This window comes from Pteropus medius, unplaced genomic scaffold (genome assembly GCF_902729225.1).
Source record: "Pteropus medius unplaced genomic scaffold, Ma_sr-lr_union100, whole genome shotgun sequence".
Classification (NCBI taxonomy): domain Eukaryota; kingdom Metazoa; phylum Chordata; class Mammalia; order Chiroptera; family Pteropodidae; genus Pteropus; species Pteropus medius.
In genome coordinates, this window is record NW_024350319.1 from 24,655,501 (window position 1) to 24,682,150 (window position 26,650).

The 26,650-nt window shown below is 31.6% G+C and overlaps 1 protein-coding gene across 9 annotated transcripts in view; it reads right to left on the bottom strand.

The window, feature by feature from the left end:
* OSBPL8 (oxysterol binding protein like 8) overlaps nucleotides 1–26,650 on the bottom strand; it is a 146,241-nt gene that overhangs the window by 34,454 nt on the left and 85,137 nt on the right. For all 9 annotated transcript variants that reach the window (XM_039838885.1, XM_039838883.1, XM_039838889.1 and 6 more), the window contains 7 exons: nucleotides 16,915–16,985; nucleotides 11,434–11,511; nucleotides 9,340–9,441; nucleotides 7,142–7,345; nucleotides 4,961–5,045; nucleotides 3,524–3,695; nucleotides 61–298 (listed from right to left, as the gene is read on the bottom strand). In XM_039838885.1, coding sequence (XP_039694819.1) covers nucleotides 61–298; nucleotides 3,524–3,695; nucleotides 4,961–5,045; nucleotides 7,142–7,345; nucleotides 9,340–9,441; nucleotides 11,434–11,511; nucleotides 16,915–16,985 — 950 coding nt within the window. The remainder of the gene's footprint in view (nucleotides 1–60; nucleotides 299–3,523; nucleotides 3,696–4,960; nucleotides 5,046–7,141; nucleotides 7,346–9,339; nucleotides 9,442–11,433; nucleotides 11,512–16,914; nucleotides 16,986–26,650) is intronic.

Here is a 26,650-nt window from a genome sequence, read left to right on the forward strand (position 1 = left end):
AATTTCATTAAAAAATTCCCAAGAATTAGAAAACCAACTCTCTGAAAATCCGACTTTTACCTCTCCAAGTTCCTCATGGCTCTGTTCAGTGTAGGTGGTCTCCTTTAAAGGTTCAACAGGCTCAGGTTCAATATATGAGTCATCTTGCCTTTCTGATGTATCTGTGTCACTTTCTTCACTTTTCCCCATCACCTCATTGTCAGACTCATCATGCTCTTGATCATTTTCTTTATCGGATTTATCAGAATACATATCTTGGTCTTTAAAATGCTGTCGTTCAATTTCACTGTCATTTAATCTTAAGAAAAAAAATTATTAGAAGGAAGAATAAAGAAGGTTAAGAATATTTAACCTATAAATAAGAATGATATTTAACATTTATTGAGAATTTACTATGCGCTTGGCACTGTTCTTAGTGTTTTATATAGTTTAACTCATTTAATCTTCAAAATAACCCTATAAAATAGGTAATTATTCTCTTTACACATTAGTAAAATGGCACAAAGAAATTACATAAAAATCTGAGGCAATGTTAAAAGATGACACTTTGAGCTCTTTGCCTATGTCTTGGGGCTAAAATCTTCCAAAAGCAAAATTTTAAACCATCCTCTTGCTATTTTCTTAGTTTTGTAATCATCGTCATTTGAATCAACCTCACTGTCACTTCTAGTCTGAAGAAAAACTTCAACTCAAGATCATTAGATTCTCGTGAACTCAAATTATGACTTTCTACCTGTAAAGGTCTCCAAAGTCACTCAAAAATAATAAGTCTAAGAATAAGACAAGAAAACACAAAAGGTAAGTAATTATATCTATTTAATTAATATTATAAATATATCGATTAAATTAATATTTAATCTTGAGGAGAAAAATCCAGAGAGAACTGGAAATGTACATTTCAGCTTAAGGAAATGAACCGATAGCCTAAAATTGATAAATTGCTCTAGCCAACCCTGTTTTTACTAACCCTAAAGTGATTAGGGTTAATAATATGTACAAAAAGGAAGGATTTTTTTAAAACCTCACTTTCAGAATCACATTTTTTTAAAGAAATTTATTATTTAGGAAAGTATCTGTTGGTCTCATTTGGTATAAATATCTTACAGGGATAAGCACTAAAGTACTTTAAAAATAAATACATAGTGCCATTATATATAACTGATATTTTAACAATGCTGAGATAGTAACAGAGCAAAAGTCCTATTTGATTCCTATGTTAGTCTCTATTTTTCCAAAATCTTCATTTGTTTGGATTTTAACCAGAGAATTTCTAATAGAAATTCATTTTTATATACGTATTAGTTTCCTTCTTTCCCTTTACAATAATGTTTTTAAAAAGTAGTCTAAAATTGCTGTCTCTGCTTTCTTACCATCTAGTCACTCCTTAACTTTTCATAATCTGGTTTTCACTCTCCTAAATCCGTGAAACTGTTCCCTTAAAGGTCACTAATGATGGCTCAGTTGACAAATCCAATAGCCTTGTCTAACCTTTGCCTCTTTTGATTTCTCTGCATTCCTGGATTTTGACGATGATTATTTTCCTTAAAATGGTGTTAGTGCTTTGGGTCTCTGCAATCACGGTTCTACTTTTTAAGTTCTCTGATCTCTTTTACTTCCTTCTATCCTTAGATATTCTCATCTTCCTTGGCCCTTTTTAATTTTTCTATATCCTTCTCCTCTGGCAAGCTACCCAATTTCAAGGCGTTGTTGTCATTTGTATTTGATGTGGTCCCATGTAAGCAGGAACGAGCTTTAGACTCATGCTTTTAAATGGTTGGCTGCCGTCACCTTTATGTCCTGGGACCAAAGCATCCTCAACATGTACAATAAATTATTATCTTCCAAACATGGTCCTTTGTTTTATTTTACCATCATCTTCCCAGTCATTCATGCTTAATGCTTGGTAATTATCTTTAACTTCTTTAACTTCACGTAGCTCTCATCCCTTGTATCCAAGCAGACTATAAGTCTTGAAACTGGGCTCCCTCCTCCCATCTCTGCACCATCAGCTTCCTGATCATTTTCTGTCATATAGCCAAATAAATATGTTGATATGTTGATTCTACTTTTGTAAAAAATTTGTTATATTGATTCTCTCCCTGATTCCCTAGGTGGATGTTATGTTTTCAGCCTCTAAATTTTCCTGATCTTATGTTGCCTTAAGGTATCTCTCCTTTGGTTGTTTATGTTATTCTTTTTATCTCGCTATTTATAGTTGCCTGGCATTTTATAGGTTTCAAACAAAACAAACAAAACAAAACACTTCTCTAGGATCATATAACTAATAAACTGCTGTACTGGATTCAAATTTAGAATCATATCTGATTCATCTCCCTATTCACAATGTGGATTATACAGAAAAATGTGAGCTATCTTATACATAAAACAGGCTCAAAAATTTTAATGAATAAATGTGAAACGGAGGAATTTTTAACATCCACAAATTAAAAGCATTTACAGATAACCTGGTATTCAATAAAAACAACTAATGATTTACAGCTGAAGAGCTTCGAGGGAAAAATCTCATGAAGAGATCCCAAAAAACACCCATTTCTATATGAGTTGTGCTCCCCTCCTGTAATTCTTATCCCATTCAGGGTTCCGTACTTGGGATTAAAATAAAACTCCAGATTATAGGTATGCAAAGAAAGAATGTAAAAGGTTAGGTAACGGAAATTTTTAAAGAGAGCGAAGAAGAAAGCTCAAGCAAAAGGATAAGAAAAAAAATGTTCAGCTCAGGTTTCATGGAAAAGTGAAGAGTAGCAGTCTAACTTTGAGGAGAGTAACCCCAATGCTGACAGGAAAAAGTGGCTGTAGAGAAGCTGGGTGTTGGGGCAAGGGAGGAAAATGGGAAATCTAATGTCTTTCCTACAAAGCACCAAAAGAGAGCTGAACCTCAACAAACCTCTGAAACTCAAATAAAGTACTTCTTAATTTTTTTTTTCCAGTATTAACTACAATAAATGTTTCAAGGGCTAAAACCACAAATAAGATACAGTTCCAACTTGAAACATTTATAATATAATAGAAGAATTCCACAAATACCAGGTAGAATAAGTGTCTTTTACAATAACAAAACGTTTTACAATAACAAAAAGTGCTATAGAAAAGCAACAGAAGGGCAGATTATGTTTCATGGTTATGAAGCAGGAAAGTCTTCACATATGATATAATATTTGAGATTTGTCTTAAAGAATACGTAGGATTGTGACAGGAGAAAAGAGCAAAAAGGACCAGAAATCATTCTTAAAGAAGGGAACACCATGCACAAGGACAAAGCAAACAGTATGATCATATTTGGGAAATAACAAGTAATTCACATTAGCTAGAATCAAGGAAATAACTTTCTATACCTTAATATAGTAACTAAACAATCTTAAACCAGGCCTTAGGCCATATAATGAGAAGAAGATAGCCAAGTTTCAATCCTAGATATACTACAAGAATTCTAGGCCTGCCATCTAACCCAGTGAACAATATGGGCTCTAACATAATCACCAAATCAGTGGCAATATCTACTTACTGGAAGTTGTCACCACTGTGGAGATTGTTAGCACGTAATAAGCCATACAAAGTCACATGTGTACTCTCTGATGAAATGCTCAAGTCATGTTCCTTTCCTTCCCTGATCATCGTACGTTTAAGAAGACTAGAACATTTCAAAGCCAATTCCAAAGCATCCATCCAGCACCTCCCTAGAAGAACACAGATTCATAAGCAGTGTGAGTCAAGAAACTATAAAAACTAGTACACATCTTAAAATAACAGTTAGCCTTTAACCATACTACTATTTCTTTGAAAAATATTCACTGGAAAAGTTAATTTGAACGTAAAATCTTGTAAGGATTTTTTTTAATTCAAATTTTTTAGTTTAACAAGTACTTTTTACATACTAAGCATCTAGAAACCACTGGTAAATGAATAGAACATAACACACATTAGAAAGTCACCTAATTACAAAAAGTGTACTTTTTAAAATCTTAGAACACTAACATGTAGTATAATTTGAAAGTACCAAAAAAAGTACTGAAAGGGTTATGTTTCTACAAAACAAACTGTACGAAATAATGTTTTACTGTTGACAGTAGGTCTACCCCTAGGTTTAGCATCCATTCTACTTATATGTATGAAAATTTGTAAGTCAGGGAAATGCCTGCACAATACCATCATTAACTGCCATATTAGTAGAAACACTAATTACTTTATTTTTTAAAATAAAATTTAAAACTGTAATTAGCAGGAAAAAAGAATGTTCGTTGCTCTTAAAATTCATATATAGTTGTTTCAAAATCTGCTGGAAATATCAGCCAAGTAAAACACTTTTATAATGAAAGCTTGTGCCTATGATATTTTAATTTTAAAAATAATCATCTGGTAAATGTAAACTTTGGAAGGTTATAAGATTCTTTAAGCTAAGCTAGTCTAAACTATAAAACAAAAATGAGGAAGAAATTCACTATTAATTATTAAAGTTTTAAAGTTATCTTGCTTTCATACAAGTAAGTGTTGTTCTCCCTATATTTGCTTCAAGAATTAAATATTAAGTTATTAAGTGCAGAACAAAAGTTTGTTTCACATAGAAAAACTCAAAACAGTTTATGTGTCTTATAAATGTTAATATTTAATAAAATATAAATAGTATTAAGCACACCTTTAAAACAATAAAACTTAATGAGTTACCACAGAGAACACTAACCAAGTCAAATAGGTGTTAACATTTCAATGGAGAATGAAGAAAACTCCAGGCTGCTAACTCATCACTCAATTCTTTTCTATCAGATTTCTATTTGTCTACCAGGTTAATGACATACTTGGTGTTCTAAGAAACTTATGATTACAATACCTCTACTGCAAATATCATACTAAAGACAGATTTTCCCAAAGGAAAATACACAGTAGTATATAAAATAAATCTTTAAAAATGAGGACTAAAATCCAATCCATTAAAATTTTTATTTACCATCTGATTCTGAAGTAGCTCGGATGATCAAATAACTGCTAGGTAAGGGCTGAGTTATGGATCCAACTGCTTCACCTTTTGGACCCTTAATATAAACAAATAAAATAAAAATAAGCAAAATAAACAGCATACGGTATTATGAGATCTCAACTTTATATATAACTTTATATTGTTATATTATTGGTAACAATCTAAGTTAGGCATGGATTATAATTTGAAAAGAAAGAAGTTTTAATTTCATGCTTCTTCACAAAGCAAATGTTACAATTTATAGTTTATAGTTATAATTTATAAGAAAAATAAAAAAATTTGACTGAGTCTAGGGAAAAAAAATCAATCTCCATTTTATAACCAATGATATATTTGTTTATAAATACCAACTATAAAAGCTAATTTTATTTTTCCAGAAACAAGAAAGAAAAAGGATTTTTTGTTGTTGTTGGTTGGGGTTATTTGTTTTAGAAATATACGACACCAAGACATCTATAGTAATTAGTAGCACCAAAGCTTATCTTTGGTGGACTATTCTTATCTGGAGAGAAAATCTGAGGTGAAATTATAGTATAATTTTGATAGAAAAACCATAATTTTTAAGTTGTCAGATCAAAAAATAAAATGGGTTTTAAGAAGCATAAATATTAGAAAGTAAAGATGCAGATTCAAATTAAAAAAAAGAAAAGAACAATATGATTTTATCAAATCCTATAATATCCCTTGGGTATTTTCCAATAGCTTTATAATTTATGGGCAACTCCTAAAACCAGCATAGAGTACGATATAGAGTCAGATTGCCTAGGTTTCAACCTTGGCTGCATGCCAGAAAAATTATTTAAGTAACATTTTTAGGCCTCAATCTCTTTGTCTGGTTAATAAGGGAAAATCGCATCCTCCTTTGCATGGAATGAAAAATTCCATGCAAAAACTCAAGAGTCTCTGACACAAAATAAGAACTCATAAATATTATTTTTTCTTAATCCTAGGCATTGACTTTGAAGTTATTTAAATAATGTCCTAAGCAGGTTTTGCTTGTGGAGAATATTCTGATGTTCATATAACTATACAGATTTCCCTTCCCTAAATATTTGGAATAAATTTGACATTAAAAATATTTTTAATGATTTGAAAATTCATTCTTATAATTCCTAAGAGTAGTAGTAAAGAATAAATATTATAGATGAAAGGTTTTGAAAGTAACTTTCTACTCACTTGAGAATTGCATGATATATAAATACCACAGGTTCTCTGGGTTAAATCCTTTCCCCTGTGGGAAGTATCTAATTCCAGAATCAAAAAACTGTGTAATCCTAAATTTATTTGTTGTATGACTCCAAGCTACTGAAATAATGATAAAAAGTCCGGGTCTTTTTTAGGTGTATGTATATTGATTAATTAAGCAATATCGAATAAATTTTAAAGCTGAAGCTACTTTTGGTTAGCCCTAATCTCAATTAGGTTGTTTTCCTTGAAAGAGGAGTTCTAAACCCTTTATTCAAGTATAATTGACCTTCTTACAAATTAAAACAATGAACACTTTGTAAAAACTTAAAATAGACTCATTTATTCGGTTAGCGTGTACACTGTTTGTAGAACTCCTTGGTAGTTAATCAAAAAAGGCATTTCTATTTTCCTGGTTAAGTTTCTACTTTTACAATACAGGAGTGACCACAGTAATGTTTTTAAGTTATAAAGCATTAGAGCTCCATCTTTTAAGAAAACTGCCTCTTAAGAGTAAGTAGGACTGAGTATGTTTACAGTCTATTTACATCAGTACAGGAAACGCCACAAAAATAAATGGCAGCTTCTGTTTTAGGGGATCGTACAATTTTGATAAAGAGAAAAATATGGTAAACATGATACAATATCACAAAGCAAAATTGGTAATTGCAAAAATTTTTAAAAAGTACAAACTGAATTCCCATGGCAAAAAGATAAATAGGGTACAATATAAATAAAGAAACCATTTTCTGAAGAAATTTTTAAGTTAGATCTTAAAGGTAAACATGGATTTTTGGTGCACATTTCATTGTGGGTAAAGACAGAAAGAGAAGTAATGTACTTGAAAACAGAAACAAATTTATAAGTCCTACCAGAGAACAGTGATCATCAGTTTAATTGATTTATTTCAGTTCTACTCAGAGATTGTCATTTTACCTTTTACCTATACAACAAGTGCTTACTTACCTTCACTGCCCAAATAGACTGCTCCAAAGGATGAAAAAGTTTAAAACAAAAGCCATCTTTTTTTGATGGACGCTCAATGATTTCACAGGCATTCAGAAGAACTGTTCCTACCCATTGACCATTTTTTTGGGTTTTATAGATCAGTAGCACCCCAGGTTTCAACACACACCACAGCTTGGTCCAGCTCTTTAGAGTACCACGAATCTACAGGAAGATAAGTTTAAGAAATAAAACTGTTTTTCTCCTCCTGCTCCACAAGATGCAAACTGAATAATGGCAAAGAGGATGTTTTAATCTACAATTCTCAGAAAATGTACATGTTAGACTGAATAGGTTTTTTTACTTTTAAGCTACAAAATGACAAGTACTGTTAATAAACATAAAAACAGCATGACTCCTTGCTTCTGAAGAACTTAAATTCTAGTAGGAGACTGGGTCTACAGTTTGAAAAAACTACTAAGCAGAATGGTTTTCCTAATCTTCTGGGCCAGGTTAGGAGCTATTAAAATATGCTTTCCTAGTACTGAGATTCTCCTCCTCTTAGCATCTATCACGGCTATAATTTTATTTGTGTGAGTGTAAGATTATTCTATGTTTTAAGATTTCCCCCCTCACCGTTACATCAAGAGTTCTGAAAACACTGCTAGCACACACTAGCCATTCCTTAAATATTTGGTGAGTGGTTGAAAGAGAGAAGAACCTCCTTCTAGTCCCTAAAATTACCTTCTCTAAATTACTTTATTCCTAGTAATTACATAAAGTATGCCATATAAATTTCTTGGGGAAATTTTAACACTCAAGTTACACAAATCTCTCTAGTCTCATAAACTGTTGTTCATCCTAAGGTTTAATGCTATGTCAAAAATAAGTCTATAACTAGTTTTTCCTATTCTATTTTATATGTGATCCATTAAAAGTGTTTCTATGCAAGTCATTGAATTCACAATACGAAAAGGATGCTAATACTGAAATTAATAACTAGGAATTATCCTCATTTTTATTTACTCTTCTCTTAATGCACTTATATGAATTATAAAATAACACTGGGGATCCCTAGCCCCTCAAATAGGCATACCATAGTAACACTAAACAAGAAAACTTTAGAAAGGGGGAATTTGGAGCTAGACATGAAGAAAAGAGAAAACCTTTAAGAAAAAGTATGTGTGAAAGAGATGGAAAGAAGGGAGTTATCCTGAGAAAACATTCTGGATCTTGGAGACGTGAAAGTAGAACATGAGTGGCAAATTATCAGAATGAAGGTAAGATTTAGAAAGTTAGCCTGGTGACATGTTGGGGACTTTTGGGGAGTTGGTTGAGAAAATCCAATGTCAAAAGACAAAAGTAGGTGTAGCCCTTCAAAACCCAGGTGAGATCTGGAGCTTAAAGACTTCTAAGTAGAGCTAAAATTACTCAGAAGCTGTTTTCAGCACGACACTGAAGAAGACCCTAGCATTACTAGAACTACTAGGGAAACGATCACTAGCCTCCCACATTAGTAAGAACTGCCATGACAGATCCCATAAAGATGTTAGGTTGGAGGTTGTACCAACTCTTTGGGAAACTGGAAAGTTTTCAAGGTTGGGGTGATTTTTAGGTCAATGCCAGGTACTAAAACTTCCTGGAGGTCACAATCTTACAAAATCATTCTTAAAGTTAGCATCAGTCTGAAAGATTACTACCCAGATAAGAATGAGAAAGAGGATAGCGTGACTGGGATGATAGAATAGGAAATAAAAATACATGGAAATAAACAGAGGCTAAAAGAATAAGGTATGAAAACAGCAATGTGTATGTTTCTCTGAAAATTAATCCTTTTCAAATGCTAACCTGTATTAACTTTGTCTCATCTCTTCCCAATAATGCACATACCAAGTCTACAATAATAATAATTTGAATAACAAGCAAAATATTTCTTTACAGCATATTGATTCAGACTAGGGAACATCACATAAATCAAAAAGCCTTTAAAAAAACTGCTATACATATTTGATGTCGTTGTCAAGAAAGACAACATTAAGACTCCTTCTCCCCATTAAGACTGGAATACAGAACGTCTGGGATACAATTAATAGTTTGTCAGTGAAAAACAATCATCCTACTAGTTGTTTTCATCTTGTAGGCTTTAGTGCAATCTGAGCTTTTCTATTCCAGTAGGCAAACATCCAGCAATGTGAATTCAAGATTCAAAACAAACTGACCTTCAACCAATCAGCCATGACAATAACAGAAGGGTCTGTGATGGTGCTGAGCAGCTCCTTTGTGGCTCTTTTCTTCTCCTCTCGGTAATTTTTCTTTTGTACCTATTTTACAGAAATAATAGAAAAATTTAAAAAATATTAAAATGGGCAATTTCTTTTCAATATTTTTTTAGGTCTATAGAATGTAGAGTATAAAATTCTAAACCTCTTTTAGAATTCTAGCGTCTTAGGATAAAATAACTATGTTTTCCTTTTAGAGCTGGTAGAAATTTTTAGAGAAGGTTGGAATCTAGTTTTTGTGATCACTAATCCAGTTCTCTGTATCTTTTTAAAGAATTCTACCTTTTTAAAATTACACAATATATGAATGCAGTCTCATGGTAAAAATTTCAAACACCACAAATAAAGCTAAAGGCCATCTTCATTATACCCTGTCCTACTGCAATTCCCAGAACTGACTACTGTTTACTTTCTTGAAAACACTACCCTTTTAGGCCTTTTCTATGTATATAATCTATAGAAGTATATAGCTTTTGTGTTAGTTTTAGATTTTTCAAACACATTAAAAAATATTCTCCCATTCAATATTTCTGGAGAATTTCCATGCCTATCTCATTCTTTAAATTGATACACAAAATTACTAGTATGAATAAGAGCTCTAACATTTATTGAATACATTCTGTGTGGCATTCATAGTTCTAAGCACTTCACATGTATCATCTTATTTAATCTTCACAATAACCTTGAGAAGTAGGACTATTAGTATCCTTATTTACAGATGAGAAAACTGAGGCACAGAGAATAACTTGTCCAGGATTATACAGCTAGTAAGTAATGCAGGTAGGATTCAAACAGAGGCAGACCGGCTCTAAAAGACATGCTCTTAAACACTATGCTATACTGCTTCTGTAATTTTTCTTAATATATTCTCTTACTGGAATATGGAAATCTCCTCTATTATCAGTTTTTTTCATATTACAAACAATGCTGCAATTGTTTGCGACCCACAATTTTGCTCTTTCCTGATACTAATATGTAAGATATAAATAATTAAGAAACCACAACAATGAAATTAATTCATTCAAAATATCAAAGTTTTACCTCCATAAGTCACTTCTAAGATAATCAGGTAAAGTAGCACTGAATCAATGTAATCTTATTATTGTTTTGTTGTTGTATTGATGAGAGAAGAGTGGTGATAACCTATCAGTGATACATTTTTTTAACTATAACAAAATCTTAGTTGCACTGAATGGTGACTACAGACAAGTAACAAAATTTTAATAATCTATAGCCAAAAAACTTTACTTTTAGTCTTTATTATGCATAATAAATTCACTGAATTAACAGTAGATTTGATATGAGATTACAAATGCATACAAGATCAAATGGGAAAGTGGGGGTAAGAGAGACTCCACAGGGATCACAGAGAATACACAGCCTAATAAGCATGTATTTCTCAGGCTCCAGGATCTGTAGCTAATCTGGAAGGCAGGCCCAATACTGTATATTTCTTAAAACAAGCTGGAAATCTAGACTTGTAATTGTTGGCTCAAATTTTAAAAAACATTATATAGGTCAAACGAAATACAGCAGGTCCTCTAATAATGTCACTTTGTTCAACATCGTTTCATTGTAATGTTGATGAGATGCTGTAGGAACTCTTGTATATATCAATTAGCCTAGGGTAAAACTGTTTTCTTTATATGTTGTTTCACCGCAGTTCCAAGAACCTACTGATGATGTTAAGTGAGGACTTGCTGTATATCTGCCCAGAGAACAAATTCACCCACGACCTAGCAGTAAACTAGAATATCAGGTGTTCCACAACACAGTGATGTGCCTGACTGGAGTACAATTCTGCAGAGATACCTAGTCCTCAGCCCAAGGAGCTCTGGGATAGTCATTAAGTTGCCTTTTCAGTTGGCTCCAGAATACCATACAAATATTAAGATTTTTTATTGTGCCTGTCTGGCTATTTTTTTCTTCTTTTTAGGAAGAAAATAAGATAAAGATATTTATTTCTTTATTCGCCTACTTTCAAAAGCACACTCAAAGCATAATGTTATTTATAAAATGACTATGGGAACTAACCTTGAGAGATTCTTTTTTGGTGAGCTTGCTTGAAGCTGAACTATCCTTCTCCGAGCCATTATAAAGTTTAGATTCAGACTGAAATCACATAGAAATGAACAAAAAGAAATAATAATTAAAACATTCAGTTATCCAATATATATGGAATATAAAAAATAATGTTAATGCTATACTTCCCATTTAATACTGTGGTTTAGCAAAATGTTGATTTTCAAATACCAATTTTCTATGTAGTATAGTATTTGTGTCTAAAAGCCAATCCACGTTAAACCCACAAAACCACAGAAATAAAAGCTAATGATTAAATTAATCTACAATGTGAGGTAAAATAAGACCATTTGGAAATTTTTGCATTCTGTTTTCCAGAGTATTTCTAAGAAACATACAATTACTTATTCTTCGAACAAAAGTATCCAAAGCAATATAATTTTTTAACAATTGAAATATTCTGGAAAAAAAAAAAACCAAAAAAAATGAAACCCAAACCATGTGCATTCTAGCAGGCTGCTGCACACACTGCCTTGTTTACTGCTACTCCTCGAATGGCAAGAAATATAAACGTATTCAGAAACTAGTACTAAAACACCATATCTAATTTGTGTGGAGTTTAAAAACCAATATTCCTAGCATCTACATTTTACCTATCCAGTCAGTGCCCTTAAATTATTATTAAGGTTTTAAACTTGTTTCCAGACTGTTTGTACTTAATATTTTCATTTGATCTTCATAAGAACCTTGAAAAGTATGCATAACAAGTAGTTTTATCTCCATTTTACAAATCGTGAAAGAGAAGCTAGAGAAGCTGATTTTCTAATCTAACAATCAATAACATAGCAAGGACCAGAACCTGGGTCTCTCAATCTAGCACTCTTTTAAGGAGACTACATTCTTTTACCAGAGTGGAAGCATAAAACTAAAAGCTGTTTCTACAAATCCTAAAACAATAAACTTAAACATGCTCCTTCAATGTCCTATGATTTTCCTTGTTACCTACTGTTAGACACAAAAGAAGGCAAAGTTCTTAGTATTACTGCTAGTGCCAAGAAAGTATGTGGGGCTTGATCCATATGGTGACTTTCAAATGATGAATGGCCAGATCTATATAATATTATTACATGTGATCAAGGATAAAAAAAAACTCTGGGTATAAACTCTTTCACTCAGTTTTAAGATCCATGAGTGCAGGGGCCATGCTCATTTACCAATGATACCCAGTTATCACCTGGAGAAAAGAAAGGGCTCAATAAATATCTGATGAATTAATAAAATGAAAATAAAACTAGCATTTACACCTCATTTTTCTCATCTCTCTTAATAATGCCCCTGCTACTTGGTAAAAAATATGGGTTATCACGGTGATAGTAATAACTGGCTATAATAGAAGGAAATGGCAAATTGTGCTCAATGCAAAAGGTGGGAATTAACTTAATTAAAAATTTTTAAAGTTACTCCTTTGAGAACTGGACTTGAAGCATTACATTGCTTACTTTTATGACACTGGTAAATATTGTGATACCAAAATAATTTCACGAAATTTCTCAAGCCAGATTTCTCAAACCAATTTCTCTTCCTCTTGCCCGTGGGAACCCAATGATGTCATAGCTACTGTCATAAGAATATGACAGTTTCTATTTCTCACAGCTTAATAGGAAAATTTGTATTATAATATACTCTTTAAATACTATTCAATGAAAAATACTAAGAGTATTAGCTTAAAAGTTAATGAAAATTAATGGCTGTTTACTCTTCACCAAGTACAATGCTAAACACTTTATGTGCACTACCTCATTTAATCCTCAAAGCAACCCTATGAGACAGACAACCCTTTTGCTAATGAGAAAATTAAGGCCAACAGATTAAATAACTTTCCAAAGTCACAAAGCTAGTTAAGTAGATGAGCTGGGATTTATACCTGGTCTAGCTAATTCCATCTCATGCTCTTGCCATCTCAATATATCGATTTGTCACCTTTTAAAACTATTCATACAGAATCTCAGACTCAAATTTAAGACTCATCTTCATGAACAACAAAATCTGTTTCTCTGACATGACAAGATCTGGCTTGGTAATTCCTAAAAGATTCCAGGATATAAGGAAACAGCAGACCAGAAGCTTAATAAATTAGTGCACATATACTTTAAGAAATTCTTGCCATGTTGGGTAGCTAGTACTGAAAAAAATGATCCAGTAACCAAGTTCTACAGTCTTTTTAATACATTACTACCTAAATTTTCTGAATCAGCAAGTTAACTTCTAAATACCAAAAATCATAAACTATTTTTGTTGGAAATATTTCACTAAGTTTTCCTTCTTTTATAACCTTAGTGACCACTATCTTAATGATGACCACAGGATTTAATGTATAATACTGCTAATCTCTTAGCTAAATAGCCTTATATTGCTCAGCATGTTATACACTATTGTCTCCTTACGGTTTGTGCAACTCTAGTAAGTATTCAATCTCTTTCAGTCCGTCCTAGCTTCCTCATTTGTAAAATGAGGATACTCATACTAACTCATAGGGTTGCTTTGAGGGTTAAATGAAGTAGTGTGCATGGTATGTTCGATGCAGTACTTAATATACATCGTGTTTCAGGTTTGTGACTAACCTTTAGAATTAAAGTGCTGTTAAAAACCAGATTTGTAGATAAACGGAACATTAAAATTAACGATATTTTTGACATGCTTTGAAAACTATAAAATACAGCAGATATAAGAAATAACAATAATAACGATAAGGTTCCATGAGCATATCATACATTTTGATTTGGAAAGGTTTCTTTAAATACCTGGCAAATATCTTTTTTACAGCAAATGACAGACAACTTAGCAAACCTACAGGCAAGCAGATTGATGGCTGGAAAATCAAGTCAAATCTGGGCTCAGAAACTCCTTATCCCTGTAAAAGGATTCTTTTATCCTATTAGATACATTACTAATGCTGCATTTTCTTTTACTGAGATGGATAATAAAAAATTCATTAAAAATTCTAACAAGAAGATGAGATAGTTTGATTAACTGACTTATCCAATTTACTCATTTACAGGAGATGTGAGAAATAGGAACTGCATTTATTTTTGAAAGGTTGGGAGGGGGGTGGTAAAGAGGGTGCATTCTATTGTGCTTACTGGTCTCAATTATGTATATTAAGAAATAACATTTAACCCCAAATCCTATGACCAAAATGACAGTATTGATACTTTTTACATCAAGTTTTTAAAAGGTTAAAATTATTTGATAGTCTAGCTATGTAGATCAATTATAGAAGGAATATCAAAATTTTGTTTCTCAAAGTTACTTCGGAAAGAATAAAATCTTCAGAATTCCATGAGAATGAGGTTTAATGATAAATGTGTAAATTTTAGGACTGCTCTGAAAAACAATAGAGGGGGTTATATGTTAAAATATTTAAGAGCCAACTAGTAACTAGTCATTTCTTAAGCTAACAGAACAAAACAAGAATAAATCTAAGTTAAGATAAAATCAGTTTCAGCTCTTGGAAAACAGCAAGATGAGTACAATTTTACTTATACCAAATAATAACCATGTTAAGAATCCCACTTCTTCACTATAATTCCTTATTCAAAGGAAGAAAATGAATTCTTAATACTCATTATTAACCAGGTATTGTCAGGCACTTGCAGCCTCACAATGTGGGAGGCAGATCTTATCTCCTGTGTGCAGTTAAAAAAAAAACTGAAGCTGCTCTGAATTCTAGCTCTACTACTTTGAACCTTGGAGAGTTAATTTCTCTAAGCTTCAGTTTGTTCAGTTATAAAATGGGGACAATAATATCTGTCTTCTAGTACTGTTGTGAGAGTTAAAGAGACACAGTACTGTTGTGAGAGTTAAAGTGACACATAGCAAGCTCTTAATACAAAGTAGCTATTAATATCATTGTAATTAGCACCTAAGAAGTCACAAGTAATGTATGAGGGTCAAGATTCAAACACTTTTTTTTTGACTAAAACATTGTTGTCCAGTAGAACTTCTAAATGACAGAAATGTTCTAAGTCTGAGTAGTCCAATGTGATAGCCACTATATGTGGCTACTGAGCACTTGAGATGTGGCTAGTGTAACTGAGTACCTGAATTTCTAATTTTATTTCATCTTAATTCATTTAAATTTAAAAAGTCATGTACAACTAGGTGCTACTGTACTCAAAGCACAGTTCTAAAAACAATGCTTGTTTTTTTCATTAATGCATACTGCTTCACTGAGGCATGTAAACTTTCTTTTCAGGCTCCCTGCTGCACATCCCACTTCCTTTAAAGACTACTTAAAGGTGGCTGAGGTACGTAACTCTGGGGTTTAAGGGTTTGGCTTCAGAGTAAGTAAACCATTACGCCATGCATTCATCAATTCTGGTGTTAACTGCTTGAAAATAGGTTTTTTAAATTCCATAAATTTCATTGTATTTCTAGCCAGAACAGACCCACAATCATTATTTTCTCTTTAATTTTCTTTGATTACATATCTTATATAAAATGATCAAGGCATTTCACATGCACATGTTATGTACATACAAAGTACTATTAAACTTTCATGCTAAGTACTTTTACACATATGCTAGATAGACTTTTATGTAATGAATACTTGAAAAGTGCAAATGAAATTTGTGTGAAATTATACATTAAAACATTTACCATTGAATCGTCTCAAAAAAAAATTTAGAGTCTTAAAAGCAAAGCCTATTGCTGAGAATAGCAGAGAATTTACTAGCTTAAGAAATGGGTTTCCTTACCAAGTCACTGTTTGATTCCATAAACATAAAAGTTTCTCCTGCTATTAAATCTGACCAGAAGTAACAGTCAAAAGTCAAATACCTTGACAAATTATGGAAATCTAGTGAATTACAAACCCATAGTAAAACCAGTGTATCATACAGTGTTCCTCAAATTTGTTTCTCATATAGGTACTCTAAAAAAATTCTCAACAGACCTAAAAATATGCATTAGTATCTCAGTTTGAGAATTACTAATTTAGGGAAATATGTCTTATTCTAAGAAAATGTCTTTCAATTGCAGGCTATTACTGTGAGAGATCTTTGACCTTTAACTGGTAAAATATATATTTTTTGATTGGGATTCAAATGAACTCAAAACACTTAAGAATTTTTTAAAAGCCATGAACCTTGAAGATTTCTCTGAATGGAACTCAGTACTGCTGTAGCAGCCACACCAGAAACAATATAACTCTATAGAGAGGACACTTGTTACCAATAGGCTATATTTCCAAGTAAACAACAGTGCCTGAATCAGCCCCAGTGGAACTTTCCTTTTTTCATACCACATGGGTTAGATATACGAACATAAAAACATCTCAAAAATCTGATAGAATTTTTACATACCACATGAGTTAGATATACGAACATAAAAACATCTCAAAAATCTGATAGAATTTCGGTCGGTGTTAGTTCCCTTATCTTAAATATTAGAAAAATGTCATAATCATATATTTGAGGACAACAATATGCTTACCTTGCTCTTTGACATAGAAAGCGAAGATTCATCTTTAGTTTGAGAAATGTCTTCTTTTCCTCTTTCAAAACCTTTAAAAACATCGTTAATGTCAGTATTACTATTTTTGAGCACATGTAGGCATTAAAAAGTATATATAAGCATTCAAAATGAATGCATATGTCATTTGATTTCAAATACACACTATATTTGTTGTATATCAGTACGAGAAATCTAGATTGAACATAATTTTAAATTGTCATAAGTTTAAACACTTCTAAGGGGTTATCTTTAATATAATAATTCTTTAGAATAAGTTAAGACTTACAGAGGCAATGAAGTCTTTCCCTGAACCCCTTTTCTCTACTTCTAGAACACTTTTGCATGAAGTCAGGCCTCATGGAGGTTTTACTTCAATGTTTTCTAACAAAGAATCCTAACTGATAGAACCAACCCAGAATACTTTTCACACCTCCTGCCAAACTGGAAAACAATTCCAGAATTGGTGATAAAAAAAGACTAGGGAAATAAATCTGGATTGAGAAAGACTTAAAAAATCTAATAAGGTTCTTCTTGTGAGAATTAAATTAAAATGCATACAAAGCGCCTAGCATAGTATGCGACACCATAGTGTAAATCTAACTAATGTTGACTCTTAATATTATCATTGTCATTGACTATTGCTATATAAATTCTAAAGGAATGAATCTAAAGTACATGAGTACAGTGGGATAAACATGCACGCGTCATCGCAATTCTGTAACGTAGTAATATAGTACTGTGCCAAAAGCAGTTAACAAATTAATGTTTTAAGGGTACAATTAGAGAAATGTTAATACTGTGATTTATGTGGCAGGCAGGGACAGCACTCATTTTAATAAAGTTTTTCTACTTTTGAGGGCAATTAATATTAACTCTCCCTTAAAATTATTTGTTTTGAGTATAAAATATATACAAATATTCATAAAGCAGCACTTAAAAAACTACCAGTAGTATCAGTGCTTGAAGCATTAAAAATAATTTCTAGCATATCAATGACACCATTTATTCTGTATTTGGTTTATAGTAGCTAAAAATAAATCATTCCACTTTCCTAATCCAGAGAGTTTATTGAATTTTTTTCTGTAATATAAAATTTTTTTCTTTTTCTTGTCAGGAAAAGAATCACTCAATCCCAATACTAGGGGTTTAAAAAAAACAAAAAAAACAAAAAAACTGTTTGATAAATGCAACATGTAATTTTTAAATGAAAACTTACCAGAATTTGAAGCTTTAGTGTAAAACAAAGTTACAGAATTCAATATAAAAATCTAAAATAAGATCTGAAACAATAAAATACACAGAAGAAAATATAGGCACCTATAGACATTGGTGTCAAGAGAGGACTTAATAAAGCTTCTGCACAGCAAAAGAAACCATCAACAAAACAAAAAGGCAACTGATCAAATGGAAGGTACAAACAATACCTCCATTAAGCGGTCAATGTCTACAATATATAAAGAACACATATAACTCAACAACAAAAAAACAAATGGTCCAGTTAAGAAGTGGGCAGGTGACCTGAACAGACACTTCTCCCAAAAAGACATTTAAATGGCCAACAGATATATGAAAATATGCTCAACTTCACTAGCTATTAGGGAAATGCAGATCAAAACCACAATGAGATACTACCTCACACCTGTTAGAATGGTTATGATCAATGAGAAATATAATAATATTTAACAAGTGAAGAAAAAGGAACCCTCATGTACTGCTGGTGGAAATGTAAATGGGTATAACCACTATAAAAAACAGTATAGAGGTTTCTCAAAAAATTAAAATAGTGTTACCATATGACCCAACAACTTCCCTTCTGGGTATCTTCCAGAACAATTTGAAAACATTTATCCGTAAAGATATATATACCCCTAGGTTCACTGCAGCATTATTCACAGTAGCCAAGACATGGCAACAACCAAAGTGCCCTTCAATAGATTACTGGATAAAAAGCATGTGGTACATATATAAAATGGAATACTACTCAGTCATAACAAAAGATGAAATATAGTCATTTTTGACAACATAGATGGATCTTGAGACTATCATGCTAGTGAAAATATCAAATGGAAAAAGTCAAGAACCACATGATCTCATTCATATATGGGATATAAAATTGAAAGCAACAAACAAAAACTCACAAACATAGACAATAGTATGATGACTACCAGAGGGTAAGGAGGATAAGGGGAGGGGGTAGGAAAGGATAAAAGGGGTCAAATATATGGTGAAAGGAAGAGATTTTATTTTGGATGGTGAACACGCAATGCAATATACAGGTGATGTGTTATAGAATTGTACAATTCTATAAAAATTATATAGAATTGAAATCTATATAATTTTATTAACCAATGTCACTTCAACAAATTTAATAAAATTACAAAATATAGACTTTAGTACTAAAAAATAATCTAAAATATGTATTCAGAGTAATAAACGTTTTGTAGTAATTCTCAATACTAATAAACTATAATATAAATTACTTCAAAGATCTTGTAAATATATGTACAAAAGAACAAAGATTTTTCTAAAAGTATATACTGTAAATAAAGTGATACCTTCTTTTTTTCTCACAAAAACACACTTCTACTTCAATTTCTCAAGTTAAGTCTTTGTTTCGGCTGAATCTAAACCAATTTATTAGAGTAAGAAATCCACTTATTAAATTAAGAAAAACACTACTATGTCTACATTCACATATTATTTTAAAAACAGAACAGTAAATTAAAACAAAAGGAGCTGTAAATTTGAGTAGGCTTTTTTTAAACATGCAAATGTCTTGTAGAAAGTTTCAAGTGTTGGAAAAGAACATTCATAAAATTAAATTGTGTATTATCTGTCAAACTCAATAAATGAATCATGTTTTTAAAAGATTCTCTATACCTCAAACTTGCAAATCAAATCATTATTTTCTGGCCCTAATGACTTTGAAATTATTTAAAATTATAGAGGGATAGAGCAAAATGCTTTCTAAGTCTGGTCAAATACTTTTGAATTTCAACTAAGGACAAATAAGTAGATTACCAGCATAAAATGCAAAGAATACAAAAAATGTTCCAAAACCTTAAAAAGAAAACATTGCCATATTGTATACTAAATTTTCAAGGGTAATTCTAAGGTAAGCAAAGCAAAAAGTGTCACACTAGGGACTCTTTCTTTAGACTGGATAAATGTGGTTTCCGCGAAATAATCTTTATCTTAAAGTCAGTTATGAAAGTACATTTATTAGAAGCCAAAGGGCTCTGCCAAAATATTTCTTAAGCTTTTATTTTCAGTCATGAATGGAGATTCAAAATTACTTTAAAATTACTCCTTTATTTTAAAAATGTGATACTTATAGACAAAATCCTGAAGCCTACAACACATTATTCACCATTAATAATGCAGAATAGTTTCAGACCATGACTTTTCACCAAGTTTGCTTGTTAGTGATTGGTTAGTAAATTCTTTTCCTACTATCCTCCCCACTACCACAATGAGATTCAAACCTACATCCCCATCAAAATGGATAAATTAAAAGGACTAACACCATCCAATTACAAGTGAGAATGTGGAGTAACTGGAACTCTATTTACTACTGGAGGGAGTATAAAGAGGCATAACCACTTTGTAAAACTATTTGATAGTATCTACTAAAGCTGAATGTACGCATATGCAAACACACAGCAATTCTGATTCTAGACATACTCAACAGAAATGACAGATACAAGAAATGTTTATAGCAGCTTTATCCATAATAGCCCAAATGTGCAGCCAATTTTAAAGGCTATTAATGGGAGAATAAATTAACATATTGTAGTATATTTACACAATGAAATGTTACAGAGCAATGGAACATCACCAATTAATACTACACAAATCAACATAGCATTAAGTGAAAGAAGCCACATCTCCCCATCAAAATGAGCACATACTGAATGATTCCATTTATTTAAAATTCAGGAACTTGCAGACCTAATCTATGGTGTAAGAGGTTGGAACAGTGGTTTGCCTTTGTTGAAAGAGGAATTGACATTTCTATATGTCAATTCGAAAACCTGTGCACTTAACTATGTGTAAGTAATGCTTCAATAAAAAGTAAATAAAAATTCAGATATCTTTTTCTATTCTTTCAGTTTATTAGACCTGTCCTGCTTTGATATTCTTTCTCAGTCTATATCCTTTTAATCTATTCTATGCCTGGCTAATTCTAATTCATTCATCAACAGTGATGATAATTATAGTGATAATTACCAATAATGTTAATGAAAAGAGCAATAAAGCAACCAATTCCATTTGTAGGAACACCTATCATAAGATACTATGCTAGATGCTTTATTTATTTTCTAATCTTTAAAACAATGCCACAAAAAACCCAAATATTAACTATATTTTATATAATTGAAAAAATTGGGGCTCACAGACATTATGTAACTTGACTAATGTCAATAAATGACAGTATCAGAGCTGATTAAAACTTAGGTCTGACTTTGAAATTCATGTGCTTTCTAGAATGCCAATGTGCCTCTCAAGACCCAAGGCCACATCTTCTGGGAGGCCTTGCTTTGATTTGTAGGCATAGTTAGCCATCCCATTCTCTGAGACACATAACACTTTATACATATTTGTACTACTTTATTACAATATACTTCAATTATTTGTTTTCATGTAAATGTTCCATACTTGACTGTGAGTTCCTCAAAAGTAGGGTCTAATCCTTATGCCTCCTTTCAAATACAAAAATTTGATAAATTGATCTAAAAATAAAAATGGACTCCACTTTTTCTTGTAAGGTTTTTATATATGTGAAACACAGCACATCTTCAGAAAAGTGCATACAACCTAAATGTGTAATTTAATATATACAGTTAACATCTGCATAACCACCACCCAAATCAAGAAATGGGAAATTGTCAATATCCCTTAAGATCCACCCTCCACTCCATCCCTCAGCAGATTCAGATAATAAACATAAACTGAGGAAAAAATATATATATATATATTGTACTATGCTATCACTATGACTACTTTGGCAGGGGGCACTATTTCTATATTATAGCCCATGATAAAGAAAAAAGCCCATACCAATATATTTCTTAAGGTAGAAGTGACTAAAAAAAAAAAAAATTCCTAAGGAAAAAAAAGTATTGTGCTTAAAGCAGACAAAGTTACCTTTAAATATCACTAATGTAGAACCTCTCCTACTCTAATGATGTTAGATAAAAACAAATGCACCTAAAAAATTTTTTTTGGTTCAGTGAAATGACTAAGAAGAAATTTATCTTTTACTTTTACCTTAAAAAAATACATGAAAAGCCACTTCGAGTACTTAATTCCATCCTACTTCTTAGCTGATACAATTAAACATATTTAAAGAGCTTTTGATCATGCCTGGTTGTAATACAATTGGTTATATTAATTAGAATACGGAAACATCTCTGCAAATATGATTTTCTCTATTTCAAGAATTAGAAAACAAAGCTAACCATTTACTTTCCCAAACTGATCAATGTATTCTTTGACAAGATAAACTGACAATTCTGCCTTACCTAATTAAGTAAATATAAAACTTTTAAGAAGTAAAGTTCTCTATTTTTTATTTGGGTTATATGATTATTGTTTATTATTCAGTAGACTCAGGCATGAAGATCAGCAAACATGCTAGTGAGCTTGCTGGTTTACAAAAAAGAAGGAGACAGACAAATACAGAAATGCAAGTCACATTGTAAAAGCAATATTTAAAAGCAATATTTAACAATATTTAAAAATTTCAGGATATTGTATTTTAAAAGCCACTCCTGAAAAAAGACAAATACTAAAATTTATACCATTTTGAGAACAAAAGAAAGAAGCATAATCGTAACCATGCTACACTAAAAAGACTAAATATGGATTTGAATGCTTTTTAAAGCTTATACCACTTAGGCAACCATTCACGACTATGGTTTCCAATTCTTCTCAGAAACACAGTTAAAAAAGAAAATGAAGTCAATGAACTTAAAAAAAATTTAACACCTTCTTCTATAAGATGTTTCATTATCACAAAACAATGCACACATCATCAGTATGAATATTCACAAAAAGCCCAGAATAAAGGTTAGTGTGAAAATAGAAAATATAATTAAAATTTAACAAAACATAAGTGTCAGAAAAATATGTAAATGGTTAAAAGCAAGCACCAGTTTCAGTTGATATTTCTTTGCCATGAGTATTAAAAGACTACTTTTATTTAAAAAGAAAAATGTAGCCTTAAAATAAGAGTAGATATAATTATGTAGCAGTCTAAAATTTTGAAGATTGTTTATATTTTAAAATATGTCCAAATATTTGTTACGATAAATCTTTTCAAACAATAAAAGATCAATTTATATCTACCTCTCATTGACCAATTACTAAATGCCTATAACATAGCTGTCAAATACCTAATTTTATTTAATAGTACTTAAAAAATAACATAACTTTTTTAGCAAAAACTAATCATACATAAACACATCTAACGATAAGTAGTAAGACATTTTGAAAATTATACTTAATCAGAAAACTTCACTTTAGGCAGGACTTGAGCTATTAAAGCTTAAACTAAACATCGATTTTAATATAGTTACTATTCTGCAGAAAACAGCCAAATGAATATCAACATCAAATATCTGGGCTTCATTTGCAAAAATCCCAGAGTAATTAATTTATAGAATTTTACAATTATCTCCAGTCCAGAAAAGGCTTTAATTTTATCAAAGGGTCATACTACTTATTTCTATAATTAAAACACTATAAGCACTGAAGAGTCATACTTTACTGAATCATTAGTTCTCTAGTCTGAGCTTAAGAGACTGTGGCAGTTATTAAAACCTAACCTTTCATATAGAATTTTGTTTAAACTAAAGCAGTTTTAAGATGTTAAAATGTCTACTTTATTTTAATGAAAACTGCAAGTAATTAAGAAAAGAATGTAAAACTGAACAAACAAACCTGGCAACGAAGGAGAAAGTTCATTGTATCCTCCAAATGAAGCATTCCGGACAAGCTTTCGGCCATCAATTCGTGAAGGAAATAAAACAGACGAAACCACAGTACAGGAAGAAAATCTACGTTGTGAGCTCTCTTCTTTCATGGCTTAGAAGGTCTATTTAATGTATATGCTCACCCAGAAGGCTAATTAGACCAGTATGGCAAAGACAGGCTTTTTTCTCACATCCAAATGTAGCAAAACCCACCAGCACAAACAAAGGACACACACATTAACAGCAAAGGAGGACCAGAGACTGTCAAATCAGCAATAAACAGATAGAGAAAGACACTGACAGAGATGGCATTAAGCCATGCTGCTAGGTTTTTTAAAAAAATGAACTGATAAACAAGAAAGGCTATTTCACTAATGTTTTACCATCTAGTAACGCTCCACACTGAACTGCTTTAGGAAAACAAAGCAAGATCAATAGAGATTCAGGATGAAGTAATAAAATCAGTTTTTCTTCTTTCCTCAAAAATGCGATCCTTTTCTCATATCTGTTTTTGTAGTATCCGCCACACTACCCACCTCCTCTGATTCTTTCCAGTTTTTGCTTACTTCAAAAATGGATATAAACATAATACTGTTTATCTTCCCTGAAGCCTCTAGATTTATATCTAATCTACTGCTTGCCTCAGCCATGATTAAAAATTCATAAGAAAAGATATTCTTACAAGTACAGTTTTAATGGATTCAAACAGCTACAGCTAAAAGCAAACATTTAAGTTTTACCTCTACCAAGGGATATATGAGTCATTAAGACAGGGTTAATTCAAATCAATCAACAGAGAAGCATAAAAAGACACTATAATAATGCCATATGCTCCAATACATGTTCCCTTGAAACAAGTATGAACTGCTACAGTTCTTCATTACATTTAAACTTTTCAAAATATATAATCGACCAATGAGTATTTTCCACATACAATTTTCCTAGTCAAAAAATGTACCTTTATCATCACAGTAACAAATGGAAATCGCTTTCTTTACTAGATTAAAACTAAGTGACTGGTATGATCCCACATTATTAAATCTAACAGGAAATATCTATAGCCAAAATGCTAACTATGTTATTTCTTCACACCTAATCTTAAGATTCCAAAAATTCTTTCCTAGTTATATTAAAATCCATTTATCTTATTCTACCTTAAAGTTTAAAAGTTTTAGTCAGTTGTTTTCTTTATATATCCTAGATTGATTTTTCCCCCCACCACAATTCTTATTTTCAACCTGAAAATACACCCACTTAGCAGGACAGCAACTAATTCAGTTACAACTTACTTAATAGTTCATATTTATAAGTACTTTAATATAAGATCTCAGTTTCCTTCCTCATTATACATACACTTCAAGGCTGATTCCCCACTCACATACAACAGTATTCCATATGGTCTAAGACTTTCTCTTTACTAGAAAGGACACTTAAAAACAAGCACTCAATTTCCTGTAAATAACATATTCTTTCTTGGGAAAAGGCATTTTAAAATTTTTAGTGATAAAAATAAGTTTATGGTTGATACCCACAAATACAACATTTTTTTTTTGCTTATCTCCATGTCATGAAATATAAATTAGCATTAATTATAGACAATAGAGAAATAACTATAATTAATTCATGCAATGGTGCTTGCCTCTCAAGGCATAAAGAACATAATAACACAAAAGGCATTATAGCATAATGGTTAAGCAGGATTTGAATTTAAACTACCTAGGTTCAAATCTTAGTTCTATCTTAGCTGAATGCATCTGAGCAATTAACTTGATTTCTCTGGGTCTATGTTTCCTCATCTATAAAATACTAATAATATTACCTATATTATGAGATTGTTATAAGAATCAAATTGGATAACACGTAAAATCTAAGTAAGTTCCAGGTTAAAATAGCACAATGAGGACAATGACCTACTGTGTTCCTTTCTAAAACTCAACTAAAATTACAGAAAATGGGTGTTTAAAAAAAAAATCATAAAACAAGTTTGAGTATATAGCCCATAAGTATGTATACAGGATGGGGTACATCAACAACATAAAATTTGACACTGGCAAGCATAAGATAAGCAAGTAGTCACTGATTTGCAGATCCAAGAAAGGCAAAACACAAACCAGCAGTGGTAAAAACTGAGAACCAACCTTATACATACCAAAGAATTTTATGTATAATTCATAGCACCAAGTTCTTCTAGATCAGAAATCTGATAAGCTATTGACACTAACAATAATACTGGAATCAGGACAAAAATATAAGTAATGCCTTCAAAATTAGAAGTAAAATGACTTCCAATCTAGGATTCTATACCCAGCCAAACTATCAATTACATAAGATAAAGTTATTTTAGACATGCAAGATCTCAAAAATTTACTATCCATGTATATTTTTAAAGAATTCACTAGAGCAGCCCTACTTATTTAGGAGGTTCCACAACAGAATTAGGCCTTATGGCACTAAAGCATCCTCTCTTTGAAATTAATTAACTTTTTCTCTCATGCATCCATAATGGCACTAACCATGCACCAGATCCTTGGGAGAGCTGAAAAAAATATTCACTTAAATTATTTTCCACAGTCCTTACTTTTGTCACTGGACCCAGTTGAGAAAGGCTGTACTAGAATATATACTCTACCAAAAAATGATAGCAAATTAAGAATGCATGGGATACAGGAAAAATGACATGCAATATAAAACAAGTGTCATCACCAAAAAGTCCCTTACCACTGTATTATTTATTTATT